Source organism: Ammodytes marinus, assembly GCF_949987685.1.
Source record: "Ammodytes marinus genome assembly, chromosome: 6".
Classification (NCBI taxonomy): Eukaryota; Metazoa; Chordata; class Actinopteri; order Uranoscopiformes; family Ammodytidae; genus Ammodytes; species Ammodytes marinus.
The window spans coordinates 11,971,894-11,988,899 of record NC_137235.1 but is presented as its reverse complement, the minus strand read 5'-3'; the positions used below and the strand labels follow the sequence as shown (position 1 = coordinate 11,988,899).

At 42.2% G+C, this 17,006-nt stretch overlaps 1 protein-coding gene across 1 annotated transcript; it reads right to left on the bottom strand.

The window, feature by feature from the left end:
• Positions 1-511: 511 nt before the first annotated feature.
• On the bottom strand, positions 512-8,147 carry LOC307252291 (uncharacterized protein; the record flags this gene model as incomplete). The annotated part of the gene is made up of 8 exons (XM_080029928.1): positions 512-2,068; positions 3,012-3,173; positions 3,495-3,642; positions 4,358-4,402; positions 4,817-4,861; positions 7,217-7,267; positions 7,961-8,033; positions 8,077-8,147. 8 exons carry the CDS (start codon positions 8,145-8,147, stop codon positions 963-965), a joined length of 1,701 nt encoding a protein of 566 aa, XP_079886054.1. The 3' UTR covers positions 512-962.
• Positions 8,148-17,006: the final 8,859 nt, after the last annotated feature.

The window sequence follows — 17,006 nt, the reverse complement described above, 5'->3', positions numbered from 1 at the left end:
CACCCCACAACAAAAAAGGTCCCCATATGCGACCTCATACCATATGTTCAATAGCTGTGAACTTGAACAAAAGTTAGAAAGTAAATTAAAGATCATATAATGCAATCTAAAAAACAATGTGTTCGAGCTGCTCTTTTGAAAATGAATTGTTGATTATTGATTTGAGTTATATGCTGTGGTTCGGACAGCGGATCCCAACCTGTTTTGTCATGTGACCCCTTAAAATGAAAGATTTTGTTGTGACCCCATTACAAATTGCAAACAGTATGTCAACACATTGTGGGCAGTTAAAGATTGATTTTCGCTTCTCAGATTGTTTAAGTGAAAAACTTAAAAGGTAGAACTATCCATGATTTCATATAAAAAAAATGCAAAGATTAGAGAAACGTAAAAAACAAAAAATAAATAATAATAATAATAATAATAATAATAATAATAATAATAATAATAATAATAATAATAATAATAATAATAATAATAATAATAATAATAATAATAATTGTAGGGCATTTCTATGTTTTTTTTCTTTCTTGCATTATATTCAGCACTTGACCCCTCTGATATACCTTTGATTTGTTTTCTGACCCCTTGGAGTGTTGGAAACCACTGGCTTTATGGGGATTTCATTTCAAAGAGGTACAATACTTTTTTAGCATTGATGCATCATGCAGAGGGGGGAAAGCTGGATGTATGGAATTTTACACCAATGGCAAAAATGTAAACGGTTAGCTTAGTTTCCATCGCTTTAGAGAAAGAGATAGGCCTTCTCCCAAACCACAAATAAATAAACTACATCATAGGACATTCAGGTGTCTGCTTCTCTCTCTGGCAAGACTTCCAAGACTTTTCTTCAGTGATTTAACGTGTCACGTACTCGTCTTGATTTATGAGGAATGCTATCAAGCATAAAACTCCCGCTTTTTTCCACTCCTTTAGACTGCATCTCCCCTTTGCTGTCAGCTTTACGGCGACTCTGCGGTGGTGACTGCCTCGCCTGTCTTATGGGACTTGTCCAGGACTTGTGACTGAAGAGCGATCTTCGCTCTGAAGAGGGAACAGTCCACGCTGTCGTGCAGCACGTCTGCCCGCTCTGCTTCCTTCCCGGCCTCTTTCCTTCCTTTACCAAAATGCCCCTTCTGCGCTTCCTCTCCTTCCTCTCTCTTCACGTGGCAGCGGCACACCTCGATGCCCGAGTCGCCCGTTAGCCGCCGGTGACGGAAATGATCCTCCTCATCGTCTTCTTGGTCTTCTTCATCCTCCTCTTCCCTTTCTCCTTTGCAATACGTGAAAACTGCCACGTTTGAGGAGAACACAGTCTGTCCGGGGGGAGACGGGAGAGCGGGCCTCTGGACCAGATGATCGAGAGGCGTGGCTGGTTCTTCGTACTCTTTTTGGTGAACGGCTCCAAGCGGGTCGGAGAGGACCAGAGGACGCACCTGACCCGAGGGGAGGGAAGATAGCAGGACCAGGGGGGAGAGCGGGAGGCGTGAAGGGTGTGCAGGACGAGAGTGTAAAGGAAGAGAGAGTGGTGGTGGTAGAGCTGAGTGAGAATGTGAGAGTCCTCCTCTTTCGCTGCCATTGGAGGATTGTCTCCTTTGTGCCGGTAAGACATCTGAAGCCATCGCGGGTACGATGTCGGTCGGAACTTGCAATGGAGGTGGCGGAGGGGAAGGGGTCTGTGTGAAGTTGGCCCCGATCCTGGGAACCAAAGCGTTATAGTCGGCCCCGGCGTCGCTGGGCGTGGAGAGGCGGCTGCTGTCGTAGGTCTCATCCGTCACCTGCACAGAGAAGGAGGTGCTGCAGGGCGAGGTGAGGGAGCACGACTCACAGGAGCAGCTGGTGTAGTTGTCTGAGCTCTGGGAGGACGTGAGACCGCTGGAGCCAGGGCCCAGGTATGGAGGGTTTGGAGGGCACGGGGGGAGGCGGTGGTGGTGGTGGTGGTGGGGGTAAGAGGAGCCGGCAGCCCCCCCGCCCTGCAGGGCAAAGACAGAGCTGTAAGGCGGAGGAGGGGTGCTGGGCTGAGCCGCCACTTCCTCATAGGATGGCAGCTTGAAGGAAGCCAGAAAACCTATATTTGTGACGAAAGGAGGAATATAAAAAAAAATTCTCAAATGTAGGCCTACAGTCTGCTGCCCGGCTTGTTGAAGCATGAGACTGTTAATAAACGTAAAATATTTCTTATTGTAAATAAATGGCAGAAAAAGAATGGATTTGTTAACTATGACTAAATGACTATTTTCTTTTAACACTAAAGTCACCTTGAAGCAAATTGTTATTTAGCTGATGTTGTGTCCCTCAGACTACATAACTATACATAAACATACTACATTTTACCTTAAAAACCAAGTATGCACATGTAGAACAAAGACTGTGTCCCAGTTTATTTAAAGTAGCTACGAGGAACTTTCAGTTTTGGACAAAAAAGGTAGTGTTTTTTCAAAGTTAAAACATAAAACCTTAATTGATAGTTAGCCAAACAGGATTTTGTAGGTGTAATAAAATGAATATTGTTTGTTAACGTTTGTTTGCATCATGGATGTTGAAATCTTTTCTTCTTTTATCTAATGATAACCAATTGAAGTTCTATTTAATACATATTTATTTTTCATTCTTTCTGTTTTTTTTTTTTTTTATTCTGCAGGGTGTAATATCATTAATAGGAGGAGATGATTATATTGACCATAAGGAGATGATTATATTGACCATATAGTAGAATGTACTGTATAGTATAAGGGTAAGAGTGCTTACACAATTTCTATTAAATGGACCCAAGGAGGACTTGTGGATGCGTTGGCAACAACTAATGGGGTTTCAAAAAAATAACCATCTGTTGCTGGCGTGCTCTGAATTATATTTCAGCACACTGTGTAAACCAAAAATATAAACAACCTGTATAATTATTTTCAAGACATAAAATCATGCATTTAACACAGGCTTTAGATCAAAACATTCTTAGCGAGTAGATCCACACAATCGAGTGTAGTTGATAGTTAAATAATATATAAACATACTGAGGTCCAGCATTGATGAAGGGTAGTTGCATGCTCCGTTGTAGGCGATCAGATTGATCTCTCTCTGTCTCTGCTGCTGCTGGATCCTCAGCTTGGCCCGGCGGTGGCGGTAAGCACAGAAACAGCTGAAGAGGATCAGCACCGTCCACAACAGCCAGAACCCTGCAGAAAAAAAAAACAGGACACAAACCCAAAATGACCCCTAACGTTAAACATCATGAAAATAAATGTGTTGCCAACGCAATATTCACAATATAATATCAAAAGATCTGGATGTCATCCTTCTCTGCATATTGTGGCTGAATATTCTAGTCAATACAGCAAAAGTCCAAGCCTAAATTATTTAATGTTAAGCTTTTATATATGTTTTGTAATGTATTTAAAACCCAGCCGTGTCACTTGCTGGACTGCCTGATAAATGTAACATAGTACAGTCTTAGCCCCAGGTCTACAGTGGAGAAGATTGTGTGTAAGGTGACTCACACCAGAGTTCATAATAGTAAGTGCAGCAGCCCGTCTCTCCGCAGCAGTGCCCTGTTTCACACAGGTACCCGGGGTTGTTGTTGACCCCGGGGCAGTACTTGGGACTGACAACAGGTCGGCTACCAGAGGCCCCATGATGCTTCACCACCTAGTGGACAAAACACAGCATCACAATATCACATACAACCACAGTGAAAATTATATTGCCAAGGACAAAACGTTGCATTGGTGGGTATGACAATGGTATTGCCTTTAATGGCCGACCGTGTAAATGTTAGATTCGTTCTCCAGTGGGTTGACAAAAGTCTCCACTTGCCGACTGAACCATCTCCATGACAACTGATCAAACTCCATCTGTTGATGAAGGCCTGAGATGCGGTTTAAAGCTAGTGGTTGGATCTTAAAACCTGACTTAGCTGTTTTTTTTGACCAATTGAGAGGCTGCCCTACAAACCATAAACACAAAACTAACATAGTATAAATATATCAGCATTTATTTCTTGACAGGTTTATAGTCATGTGACAAACATAAGTCCAATATTCACTCCTACTGTATTCAAGCTCCGTTTTGATCTCTGGCCAACACTTGAGCTTTTAAATGCTCTTCCAGGTTAAATGTTCACTTGATATAGTCACTAACTTTGTCTATGCTGTTTGGTGATAAGTGGGTTAATGAGAGCTTTATAAAGCTGATATAAGCCAGACACTGCACCAAAACAGTAAAGTTGCGGGCAATAAAATAAAGAGATAACAAATTGATTCCTTTCACATAACACATCACATGATTTAATCCATTATATAGTGGATGACGGTATGTCTGTTGGCAACTACAGGTTAAGGTTCAATTTAAAAAAATCTCACACCTTATTAACTGCGGCTATCTCCATCTCCTTCTGAGAAGCAGCCGCCTAGAATGAGAAAGGAATTGGAACTCTTTTAATTTCACAAACACATCTTAATCATTAGCAAGCCAGTGTGAGGAAGAGAAGCATTGTTTAATGTCTGAACCCAGACATTAAACAATGAACGTTTGAAATGCAGACAAATTCCAACGCTCGGGGTCTATAGATTAGAGCAGGCACTTCGGCACAAACCATGAGCCGCAATAATGATGCATGCAAGAAGAGGTTGCTGATTGTGTTATGTACATAGTTACCACACACAGACGACTGAGAAGTGCTAACAAATAATTATGCATTGCCATAGCAACTACTGTGGATGGATACGCTCACAGGCTTCTTCTTCTTTTTTTTTTTTAAAGCTTCATATTATCCAGTGGTATGAAATGTTTGGTTGTGTGGTTGAAGGTCGAGCTCCCTTACCGTGGCAGCTTCAGTCCCATCCAGCCCCTGCAGGGACATGGTCATCTGGCAGACACACAGAGAAGAACTGGTTAAGATTGAGCAGTAGTAGAGACAGAAATGAAACCAATGTAAACGGCAAGAATAGACAGAAAGATTAGCACGTACATGTTCCATGTCACAAGGGCACATGCATCGTGAGAAACCAATTATTCTGTGTTGTCATTCTAGTAATCAAGCATGTTGAAAAATAAAAATTGCAGCGACAGGCCTATTTTCAAGTTTTAAGATGCTGGCTTCCCCCTACACACTCGCAGCTTTTCAAGGAGATGGGAAGGTCAATGGCTTTTTAACAAAAGCTGTTTCTCCTCTGTGGTTTTAGATAGCAGAGACAGAAGGCATCAATTTCCAGACACACTCCTGAATCCTTGTGTGCTCTCTCTCCCTTTCTCTTTCCTTATTTCTTTCAAAATGCACACACTGGCATGCACAACCTCTTAAACTGGGATGGATTTAAACAGTTAGCATGGTGCATTAGATTTTTTTTTTCATTGACAGATTAACAGCTTATTCCATAAAATGTAACCTAACCAATAGTCTTAAACACAAAAAGATTCAATTTACAATGATAAAAAAAGAAAAATAAATTAAATTTTTTTTGGGAGATTTTTAAAAAGATAAATTAATTCAAATTGATAAATTTTATGCTGATAGGGTACTGGACAAAACCTCGTAATGCTAAAGCAGTCAAAAGAGACATTTGGACATTTAAAACTTTAACAAACCTACCCATACTGATGGGCACATATAGGCACTATCTACTGAGTTATGTCGAAAAAATTATCTGCAGTAGAAATGTAAACTAACCGTGTGTTCGCGCTACCCACATACTATGCTATTCTGTCACTGTGGTAGATTTAATAAATTCAGTGCCACTCACGGCTATGAAAATGTCAGTCAGGCTCACTGTGAGTAAAAAGATAAAATGCCTGTGTGTGCTTCTCGATGTGAGGCCACTGTGACAAACAATGTGGAGACACGGGGGACTCACAAGGCCTGCAGCCATATAAAAGAAACCTGCTTTGTTAACAACTTGCTGCTGGTTATGCAGTCAGATTGTTGAACAATGTTGTGTGTGTGTGTGTGTGTGTGTGTGTGTGTGTGTGTGTGTGTGTGTGTGTGTGTGTGTGTGTGTGTGTGTGTGTGTGTGTGTGTGTGTGTTAACATGCTCAGAATTGCAACTATTGTCTATTTAGAATGAGACAAAATGTAAACTGGGAGCTCTGCCTCCAGGCTGCATATGACAAGATCGGCTGTACGTAAAGTATGCTCTCCTTCAACACCTGAAGCATCCACACGTTTATTAATATTGCATCACACAACTATACAACAACAAGTTTTTTGCAGTTTTCAACACGTGGTGCTACAGACATATCTATATGGTACCAGCATCATTTACTGAAGTTTGACAACTAGCTTTCAAGGCTGCAGGACATCTGGTTCATCAGAGACATCCTCACTGAAAATCAACTCCTTGCTTAATTTCATGTTTGCTTTTTTACATCTACATTGCAACTCCTGTTTCGAGCTAATAAGAGATTGTGCAAACTGCACATTTGTTTCACATAATAGTGTGCATGTGCAACAAGAAAACCCATACAGCAGATAGTGTAAGTCATGCTGCATATACCTAGCTGTCAATATATCCTCAGGTGGATCAAAAGCAAGCTTCTATACTGTCATGAAAGCCAGAGTCAAGAGGCGAAATGCTCTGACATCAGTGACGCTGAGCAGAGTTCCTGTGGCACTGAGCACACACACACAGGTGTGTGAAATGATCATTCAGGCTTCCCCATAGACTACGGACTAACCACAAATCATTTCCCCTCCCAGGGTCCCAGAATTCTCCATAGCATAGCCACAAACACACCTTCTCTACCTCCATACTATGACATGAAACCTGTTGAAACATGCCAAGACAAAAAAAAATTTGCTACACTGAAGCGAGTAACAAGTTGTGAAATTTGAAGAAAAACCCTCCATCTTTAATGAAGACAGAAGAACAAAGTTATGTACCACCAGACTAAATCAAATCCCAAGATCCCAAAAATCCAATTTCCATTATTTCATCTTTAATTCAATATAATTATGCTGTAAACCTGGTACAACCTGCATTGGCAATACTGGACACCAATTTTTTTATTTCGATTTGAAAACATCCCTTTCTCTCCCCACAAGACCTTCACCTTTAAGTGCTAGAGAGTTTGTGGTCGGTGTAATTTTACATCACGATGGCTTGCTGAAAATAGACGCCACTTTCGAGGACATTCCCCAAAGTAGTTTAGTGGTGTAATAAATACAGTTGAATAAGGCTTAAAACTTTCAGACAACAATAACAGACTTGAAATAAGAGGATATCACCCCCAGTGTTGAGCCAGCAGTGTCCTGGATCAGCAGTGTGCTGTGCTTCTGCTGGAAAAGCAACCGTTATACTAGATTTATTAGGCAATGAGGGTCTGGCAGGAAAAGCTCTTTTAATGGTGACAGCATAAATAAGGGTTAAATCATTACCCCAGAGATGCTCTAATCTGCTTTGGAAATAACTTTACATCTAGATGCAATTTCAGAAGTCAACAAGTAACAAACTGCTGGAATCCATAATATATAGTATAAGATTCAGTATTCCAAGGGAAAGTTGACCTTATGTTTGTGGTAGCCCTCTCAATTTAAAATTTGAGTTTGGTGACCTTTCAGTAAAATATGTAGGCTACAAAATATTCCCATAATATGCTGGACATTTTGTGGCTATAGGAAGGCCCATGCCACTAGACATAGGGCCTATCAGTTTCCCAATTACTACAGCAACACTACAACCTTTCCATTGACTACACACTTCAACACAGAAGCCAAAGCCTACCTGTCTGACTTTACTACTAAACATTTGCTGCAGTAAAGCAAAAAATAAATAAAAATAAATAAATAAAAAATAGCACGAGAAAAGAGTCAAAACATGCAAAGCCCCAAGATGAAGAAATGGAAGCAGAGATGGCTACAGGGCAAGTTGAGGACACTGTTTGTCAACAACAGCACGGGCCGATGGAAGCATGTTGCTCTGCAGAAGAGCCCAGCTGTTTGTATCTCAAGGAAAGCTGTTCGGTGCCTTACCTCCTCAGCCTTCAGCCCCAGGCAGAATGTCAACGTTTTCTCTGGATCCATGGCGACACAGATGAACACCAAGCTAAACAGAGAAAAATATTAACGCAGGAGAAATGGGATGTTACTCTGCTGCTAAGCCCCCATCATCACCGCTGTCCCACCACCACACAGACACGGTGGCCTCCCCATCCGCCATTGCACGGACGGACGGACCGACGCCCCTCCCCAGACTCCGCCACACACGCCCGGGGTTACTAGGGCCAGTCTCCCGGTGAGTTTTTGAGGACGGGACCGCCTGGATGTCACAGTGCAGGCGGGTCTGTCGTCGACTGTTGTTTGCTGTAGTGAGAGAAAGATGTTTCACTCTTTGTTTTCGCGGAGATGGTCGGAGCTGTGCATGATGTCATGCTTCTCCAGCCCCCGAAGTACTAGTGTGGGAGCGCTGCGGCTTTGATTGGCCGGAGCTCCCAGCAACAGCCGCACAGAGGCTGCCTCTACGGGGCTTTACTACTCACACACTGTTGCCTTATTAACCTCACAGAGCTGGACATGAACACACACTACCTATCTGTGCTGACTCCATGACATTTAACAATACAAAAATAGTTGCACTGCATACAAAGGTTAGCAGCCATTTGCTGCGTGAAGCCAGATACGTATAGGCCTACCCTTATAGGCTGTGTATATCCAGGGTTACAATAAGTATACTAAAAAAATGTGAGGCCTACAGTAAATGATTAGCTACAGAAATAATACTAAGTTACTCCATTGCAAGTAAGACTTGGGCTACATAATAAAAGTTAGTGAACACTTTGCATTAGGCCGATTAACCATATGTTACAAATGTTAGGCTACATTATGTCTGAAGTTTTAAACTGCAGCACAATACATTGCTGTGTCTGGTAAATGTTACTCACTTTGGCTCATCAGTTTTTGGTGAGGCTGGGGATCATGCCCTCTCCTCTTTTCTTTCTTGCCTCTATTTGTTTGTTCTACAGTTTTATGAACACGATTGCTCGCACAATAACGTTCAATACAGTACAGCAGTACATTTTCACAACAAGTTTACACTTGGACTTTTTTTATGTTTCTGTACAAAGTTACAGAGTAATATTCAGCTAAAATAATGTACCCTGGCCTTGCTGAACTAAAGTAGGCCTATGTTGGCCTATACAGCATGTGTTCATGGATTAGTATTTGATTTTACAAAATGTTACATTTCTTTCTTCCTGTTCATCACAAGAGGGCAGCATACTACAGGTCTTTGCTTTTCAGAGTCTTTTTTTTCTGCAATTATGCTCTGAGGTCAGATGAATGACTAGATAGTAGAAAAGACTCCAGCTAAGTAGGCCTAAGTGTGTGTGTGTGTGTGTGTGTGTGTGTGTGTGTGTGTGTGTGTGTGTGTGTGTGTGTGTGTGTGTGTGTGTGTGTGTGTGTGTGTGTGTGTGTGTGTGTGTGTGTGTGTGTGTGTGTGTGTGTGTGTGTGTGTGTGTGTGTGTGTGTGAGCCGCTTCCTTGACACAAAAGGGGAAAAGGAGAACAAGGAAACACCTAAATATTCATACCTGTGGTTACAACCCACACATTGAACACTCCTGCTCACCAGTTCTATTAGTGCATTTTGACTTAAACGTAGTGTAGGCACTTATGAACAGGGTGTGTTAACCCTTTTCAAAGTATTTTTGCTAAACCAGCTATGGGAGTTGATAACATGCCATGTCAATGAGCCACATTTGGAAGGACATCCTTAAATAGGTGGTAGCATGAAACTAAAAAACTGAAGTGCAGGAATTGATCATTCAAATGGTGGTGAGATAGCAAAAAGGCTGAGACGAACAGTGGAACAAGATCTAAAATCATAATTTTCATGTCGATAAATATATCTCCACCTCGCTCTTAGCCTTCCATTTCTCTTCAATTTCATATTTGTGTACAGCCGTTGGTAAAATAGAGCAGTATCATTAGAGACAAATGCCTAAAATCTTCCAACATAATTTGCATCTAAGTTAATGTATCCATCCAAATGTACTGTAATTTTCCTCAGCAAAAAGCATTTGGTCAACTTGTTGGCTCACCCACGTATGACACAATGTGACAAAACACACTTCCTCTGACCTGTCTTAGCACGTACCCATGCAGGTGATCGCCCACACGCTCAAAAATAACAGACTCATAATAAATGTAAATGGGCGAGAGAGGTTATGTTTTAGTTCTGGTTCAAATTAATTTACATGAAAACAACAATACAGTGTTTTTTTCTTAAAACTCTCTAAATTAAGAACTATTTCATTCAGATCTAGTTAGAGCTACTGTTCATTAGACTTTATGTGCCACAAGGCTTGTCAAGAGCTCATATGTGAAAGTAAAGACTGTTGTTAGGAACAGGAACACTTGCCAGTGCACGAGATAAGCACACAAATTCTGCAGTATCATTTAGAGGAAATTCAAAATGAAACTCATTTCATGGGTGTTTTTTTCTTTGCGTGACGAGGTTAGACATGTGATGTAGAGTGGCTACTCATGCTAATTACTTTATGCCTTCTCCACGGCCCAAGGAATATGAAGCCTAGGAAAATTGCAAAGTGGCATTCAGTGGTTGAGGTGTGGTGTGGCCTTGCAGCACGTCTCTGCCTCTCCCTTATCGCACATCAGAGTCATCACCCCTTTATGTATACAGAAAGGGGGAGTGCAGCCACAAAACAGCAGCATGATTATGTGGAAAAACACAAATGTTTCTCCCAGCAAGTTTACATTTATTTGAGTGAGAGTATATGTTTGCACTCCCACAGAGAAAGACATGTTCTTTTTGTACAAACAGAAACTATTTAGGGGACAGTTTAAAGTGACCGTTAAAGGGAGACTTTGATCAAAGTTTGTTTGGCATGGAGTCCTCCTGAGCCAGCAGTCAGACGTAAGGTTCAAAAGACATTCTTACAACCACTAAATCGTTTCTCGGCACAGGGTGATTTATTTTCTGCCTTACAGTAAGCAGACAGTGTTATAATTTACGAGAGACTGATGGATAGGTTACTACAGCTGGTAAACTGCTAATGTAGTTGCAAGATTTTCAACTTAGTCATGATAACGTGACTGTATGATTTTTATATCCGCATGCACAATATTATTGATATTACATCTTTATTTTTGTAAAATGTATTTTTGTATACACTGAAAAATACAGTGTTATTAGTTGTTCCCTCTTCAGATAAAATCTCACGTGCACAGCCAACATATTGTAAGCTCTTGTCCAGAAACTTCCACTGTTGTTAAGCTGACAGTTAAGTCTTTAACGGTGCACACAATGGATGCTGTATGACAGCTCGGGGGATGACAAAACACATTTGTGAGAGGTGAGATGCAGCCTGTGTCCAAACTCAAGAGTGCATACTGTCGACTTAGTTTGACACAGTTGTTAAGAATACAGCGAGGAATGTTTCCTGTGGCTACATGGTGTTATTTTGAAACCTGTCCATCAGAAGATTCTCCTACGGTCAATGACGTCACTCAACCTGATTGTGAAAAAAAGGCCCCAGTCATGCAACTTTTTAAACTTCCCTTTTCTCTCTAAATGTTCAACAGAAAGTCAATAAATCAACCGCCACAGCGTAAAACATTTGCTAATGTTGGCTAATGCAAAGTGGTGTGGTGCTGCAAAGACAACATGCATCTGCCTGCACTTGCCACATTGTCGAGTCACATAATGTGCCTTGTGGACATATGACATTTAAAAAAGGCCACTGTAAATGACAGCACAGCGCACAGTGGGTCCCTGAAGGGGAGAGGAGAACAATTCCATATACTTTGCATTATCAACAGCCATTTTCCAAAGCAATGAGGAGTACTTAGCTTTTTGCTTATCTGCATGTTAAATTACAGACACTTGTGTTTCTCATTTCCTCTCTGTGTGCCTCCTGATAATACATGTATGTCAGAAACTCCTATTTGAATTGTCTGCATGCAAGTAACCTATGATTAAATTAATATAGTTTATCTTCACCCTGGGCCTCAGTGAATGCCCTAATTTGCACTCTTGATACTCTTAAACATACAAAGCCACAAGTTTTGTCACACATTTCTGAGCACCAATCAGAATTAAACAAATATATGAGTAAAGTTTATTTCACTATACCCTCTTCAGGGCCTTTCAAAATCCTTCCAACAACCTGATATGGTCCAATACTCATGTCCATAACCTTTGAATGAAGGCTCAAAAGTAGACTAACCTTTATTCCAAAGTGAGCGATATATTTAGATTTCAGACACCAATAATTCATAATTAACTGTGACATTTAGGGATTGTAAGTAAAATAATAATAATAACAATAATAATATATTTTATTTATATAGCGCTTTTCTTGAAACTCAAAGTTGCTCAAAAGTAGTGTGCATGCCACAGAGACTTTTCTTTTTTATCTTATTTTTTTTAGGGCACCCAATACTAAGAAGTATTTTAATTGATTTCAGGTTCTGCATAGTTTTGTTTAGCTCTGTTATGTTGTCAGGGAGATTGCACTGTCAACTCAGACTTAACCACACCCCGACGGTCGTGAAAAAGCAAATTAGCAGTATAATTACTTAAATTAACTCTTCTTTATGGCAACCTTTTATTTTTTAAACCTAACTTTACCTTTGAAGATTGCTTTAAATGTTCATTGTTATAAAGAACCAACATTTGAGACCAAACGCTCTCAAAACCTGTCAAACGTCTCCGTAAACATGGCTCCTGTCAATTACCTGACAATGATACCTGACATGCAGCAAGAGGCCTTCCTATGCCCCCTAGATGATCCTCCGCCAGCTGTCACTAGTGACGGCAGACCATCACTGGATCAATGTCTTTCGCCTATCTGTTTGACGTGTGACTCAAGGCGTGTTATTATGTGCATTGTAAATCAGCTGTCCCTATTCTAATAGACTACAGCTGTCAAACACAACTACAGCGGGACAAAGACACGAAACTACACAGTACCTCTCTGATGTTTGTTGAAGGATCATAAGACTAATCTGGGTGCAAACATTTGACACAATGCGGTGCAGCCCATGCACAAACCGCATGCAAACCAAACACAGAAAAACGTAATACAACATACTCTATATGTCAACACAGAGACACAGCCAGGCCTCATTGCCTTCACACCGTTCTGTTTATCTGTGTATTATGACACGTCCATGGTCTCATGTGAGCAGACATCATGCGATATTCAGTGGGGAACAGCTTTTGTGCTGATGTGTGCCCGATCAGTGTGTGGTATGTGGATTCATGGAGTCGTGACAGTTGTATCAATGTGAGTCACTATCTCCTGTGAATAAAAAAAGAGCATATACCCCTGACTCTGCTATATAATGAGCTGGCAGTAAAGACATGCTGTTCGGGCACACAACTTCAGCTCGCAATCTGACACAAACAAAAATGTTCTAGTTTGAACATTCTGTATAGTTCTATAGTTCCCTTGCTTTTTTGGTTTTGTAATGTTTCACCATGAGAGCGGTTGTAGAAAAACACAATGTATTGCTCTCAAAGTCTGAACAAGGAGAGAAACACTGGTTCTCAGCCAGAGAGAAGGCACACGTGACCAACAGTCTGTTTTGCACTCGTACTCTCCTGTTCCTCTCTTTGACAGCGGATTAAGAAGACAGACCCCGCCTCCCCCCCTGAACACGAACACACTCACATACACACACACACACACACACACACACACACACACACACACACACACACACACACACACACACACACACACACACACACACACACACACACCGTCTGGACCCGCAGGCCAAACAGAGGTTCATGACAAGTCTTGGCAAGTCATGCGTAGTTAACTTAATGAGGGTAGTAGAGACCACGATGCACACACAACCTCACACTCACACATACGTGCACACGAGCGCATGCTATCAAACATGATTACCAAAGCTGATGAGTGAAACTACCAAAACATCATATGAAAAGGCTTGCATCAGGTTACTTCACGCTGCTGCCTTTAGTCCACAGAATAGCATCAAAGTTTCATAAGCAAAGAACACAAACAATATGTTGTATATTATTACCCAAAGTCTTAGGATCTCATATATTTGTGAACTTGCAGGTAAAAAAAAATTATAAACTGCTGAGCCATGAAAGCTCATTTTATGTTTTGTTGCCTACCATGCCAGACTGGTGCATTGAAAACATAAAAAATCCTTAAAGCAAAACATATGTTGTGACTCCGTTAAATTGTCCTAGAGGATATATGGGACTGTTGCAGCCCCACTCTCCCCTTCAGTCTGCTACTGGTGCATTTGCCTAAATGTGCACAAGGCGGTGATGCAAACAATGGTGTGTTCTGCTTAGGTGCTGTACAAAAAACAGAATATATAAAAAAAAAATGACAGTCACTATGGGGTTCACATTTAACACGTGAATTATTGGTGCAAGGGTCATACTTAAGCCCATGGTTAACTGAGAGACACATCAGTGCAGTTCCTCCCCCTGTTGATTCCACTCCCCCCACAGGACCTTGATGGCTTCCCTGCTAACATAAGGCCTTTGTCTCAGCCCCGGCACAAAAACAAGAGGAACCCTGAGGTCTATCAGAGCCGAGAGAAGAACAGAGAAGCATGAGCAGCAGGTCAACAAGTGCACCAAGCAAGCAGAGTTGCACCACTGACTGCTGCCTGCAAGCCTGTCCAAGTCAGCAGAGGAAACTCCTGCACAAGCAAAAAAAAAACTCTGTTTCCCAGCACATGTCTGCAGTGTGTCTGCTTCCCCTGTCTGCCCGTCTTATTTGAGTTCATGACACTGTTTTCAAATACGACTGATTCAAGCCTTACTGCTGCAGCCTCACGAATGTGCAAAATGTAAAAGAGACATGCATTGTTTTGCGGTGCTGCAGCCTGTTGTATTGCTGTGAGAAACTGCTAATATGGAAACTAAAAGAGAGACAGAATGATATTGAAACATGCCACTTTGTGATATTTTGTCAACAGCTTTGAGGCTTGCACTTTTCTGTGTCACACCTGCTTTCGGTGACACAAAATGAAAGCGCGGCGCCTGTGAGGAGGAACGCTTTTTCTGAACACCAGTCATTTGTTTTATTTTTTCTCATTCTGACTCATGGTGAAATATATCTCAAGTAATCTGGTGTTCTCTCCTACCCCTCTTCCCCTTGCATATTTGTTGTTGCACGTTTCAATCCAGTCAATTCTCAGCTGGCCTAAGTCCACCACGACTCTCTCTCTCAGTTTTCCCTTCTCCCCCGCTCTTGTGCTTTCTATTTTCTTTTTTTCTGAAGTCCTGAGACACAGTGACCCACTTCCAGTTCCTTCCCCTCCTCCACGCATAGCAGAATGTGTCTAAATGTTAACGTTGCTAACGGTTTTTGTTTTTGCAGCATTATTTGCTCCAGAGGCCTCACCCACCCTCCTTTGCTTCTCTCCCATACAACACACACCCACCCCCACTTGCTCTCTCTCTCTCTCTCTCTCTCTCTCTCTCTCTCTCTCTCTCTCTCTCTCTCCTTCTCCCTGCGTGAACCAGGAAAGCGTCCTGTTTGCAAGTGGGGAGTGGATAGGGATCTTTGCCATGAGTCATTACCAGGGGACCCCTGGCACTCGGCTGTACCCCTCCTCTGCATGCAAGGAATGCAAGCTAGATGCACTCCAGCCTTAATGAAAGGGGGCACTCATTCAGATGCAGACAGCAGAACTTCATGAAAGTTTGACAGACAGCAGGGTGTCGACAAAGTAAAGCAATTTTTGAAGAAAAAAAAGAGAGGATTTTCCAAGCGTGACGTGTCCATCCAGAGTACCAGCAAATTGACGGTCAGGAGATTTTTACGAGTTCTTTCCCCTCGCTTCTTTTCTTTTTTAGGTGTGCACAGCTGCACTTTGGTGCTTTGGAAACATTTGCAGGCACACACAGTTCTCTGGCTCTCTGACACACTCTGTTATTAAACAAGCATGCACGCCATGCAACCTGTGTCAGTCAGACTCATACCTGCACAACCCCTTTGTAACTTAAAAAAAAACAATGAAGTAACATCTCTTAGTTTATTTCTTCCTTTCTTTCCCCTCATCTTTTCCCTGTTGTTTCTCTCACCCCTCTTGACTCCGGCCTCTCCTCCCTCTTGTTTTTCTCCCTCTACCTTCCCCCCATGGCTGAGTCTAGCAGGGCCACGGGTTCAAAGACGTGCGAGCACCATAATGTAGGTCAGCCATCGGTGCTAAGTTACCGATTAGAAACAGCTGTGCGTTTGTGGGCCATTCTCTCAGTCTGCTGAGGCCAGCCGCCATTGCGGAGCCGCACTATAGCCAAAACTTCACTATTTCAGATCCCTTCTTCCTTGCCTCTGCTCTCAAACCCCTGCACTCCGTTCCACTTTCCTCCCATGAAAAATGATGAATAAGGGTATTGCGTGAGCCCACTGGCTTTTGGTCGGCTCTTATGAAACAAGCCTCCTGGATTTAAACGCAACAAATCCTGCAAATCCCATGCCCATCACTGCTGTGCCACTCGTGTCTTCTGTGCATGCAGAAAACTAAAAATATGCCAGCATGTTTGTGTCTTTCCCAAACGTGTATGTTTTCCTCTCTTGTTCCTCTCTTTCAGTTCTGCAAACACCCATGGAGGTTCATTGCCCTCCTTTTCTCTGAGCCCTTGACAGCAGACGGGCAGATCTGTGTGGCTCTGCCTATTGTTTTCAGATGAAAACATTGCTCAACTGCAGAATGGGTTTCCCTCCTGCTGCTCTGGACAATAGCCAATGTGTAACATAAATTAACCAGCGAGTGCCTGAGCTGAGTGAAAGCTGCGGTGGTCTTGAAGGTGACACCAATACTGCCGTGTCTGGATTAGACCTCGGTGCCCCTGCCAGACCTGCCCTAATTGCCAGTGCTGTTTTTTACACACACACACACACACACACACACACACACACACACACACACACACACAAACAGCACCTGGGGGTAATTACCTGCGACGGCCCATGGGGACGCCACCTGTCAGGGGCCTCAGAGAGTGTGTATGGAGTAAAGCGAGATGCCTTATTTTGTGAAGAGGAGTGCCGTGC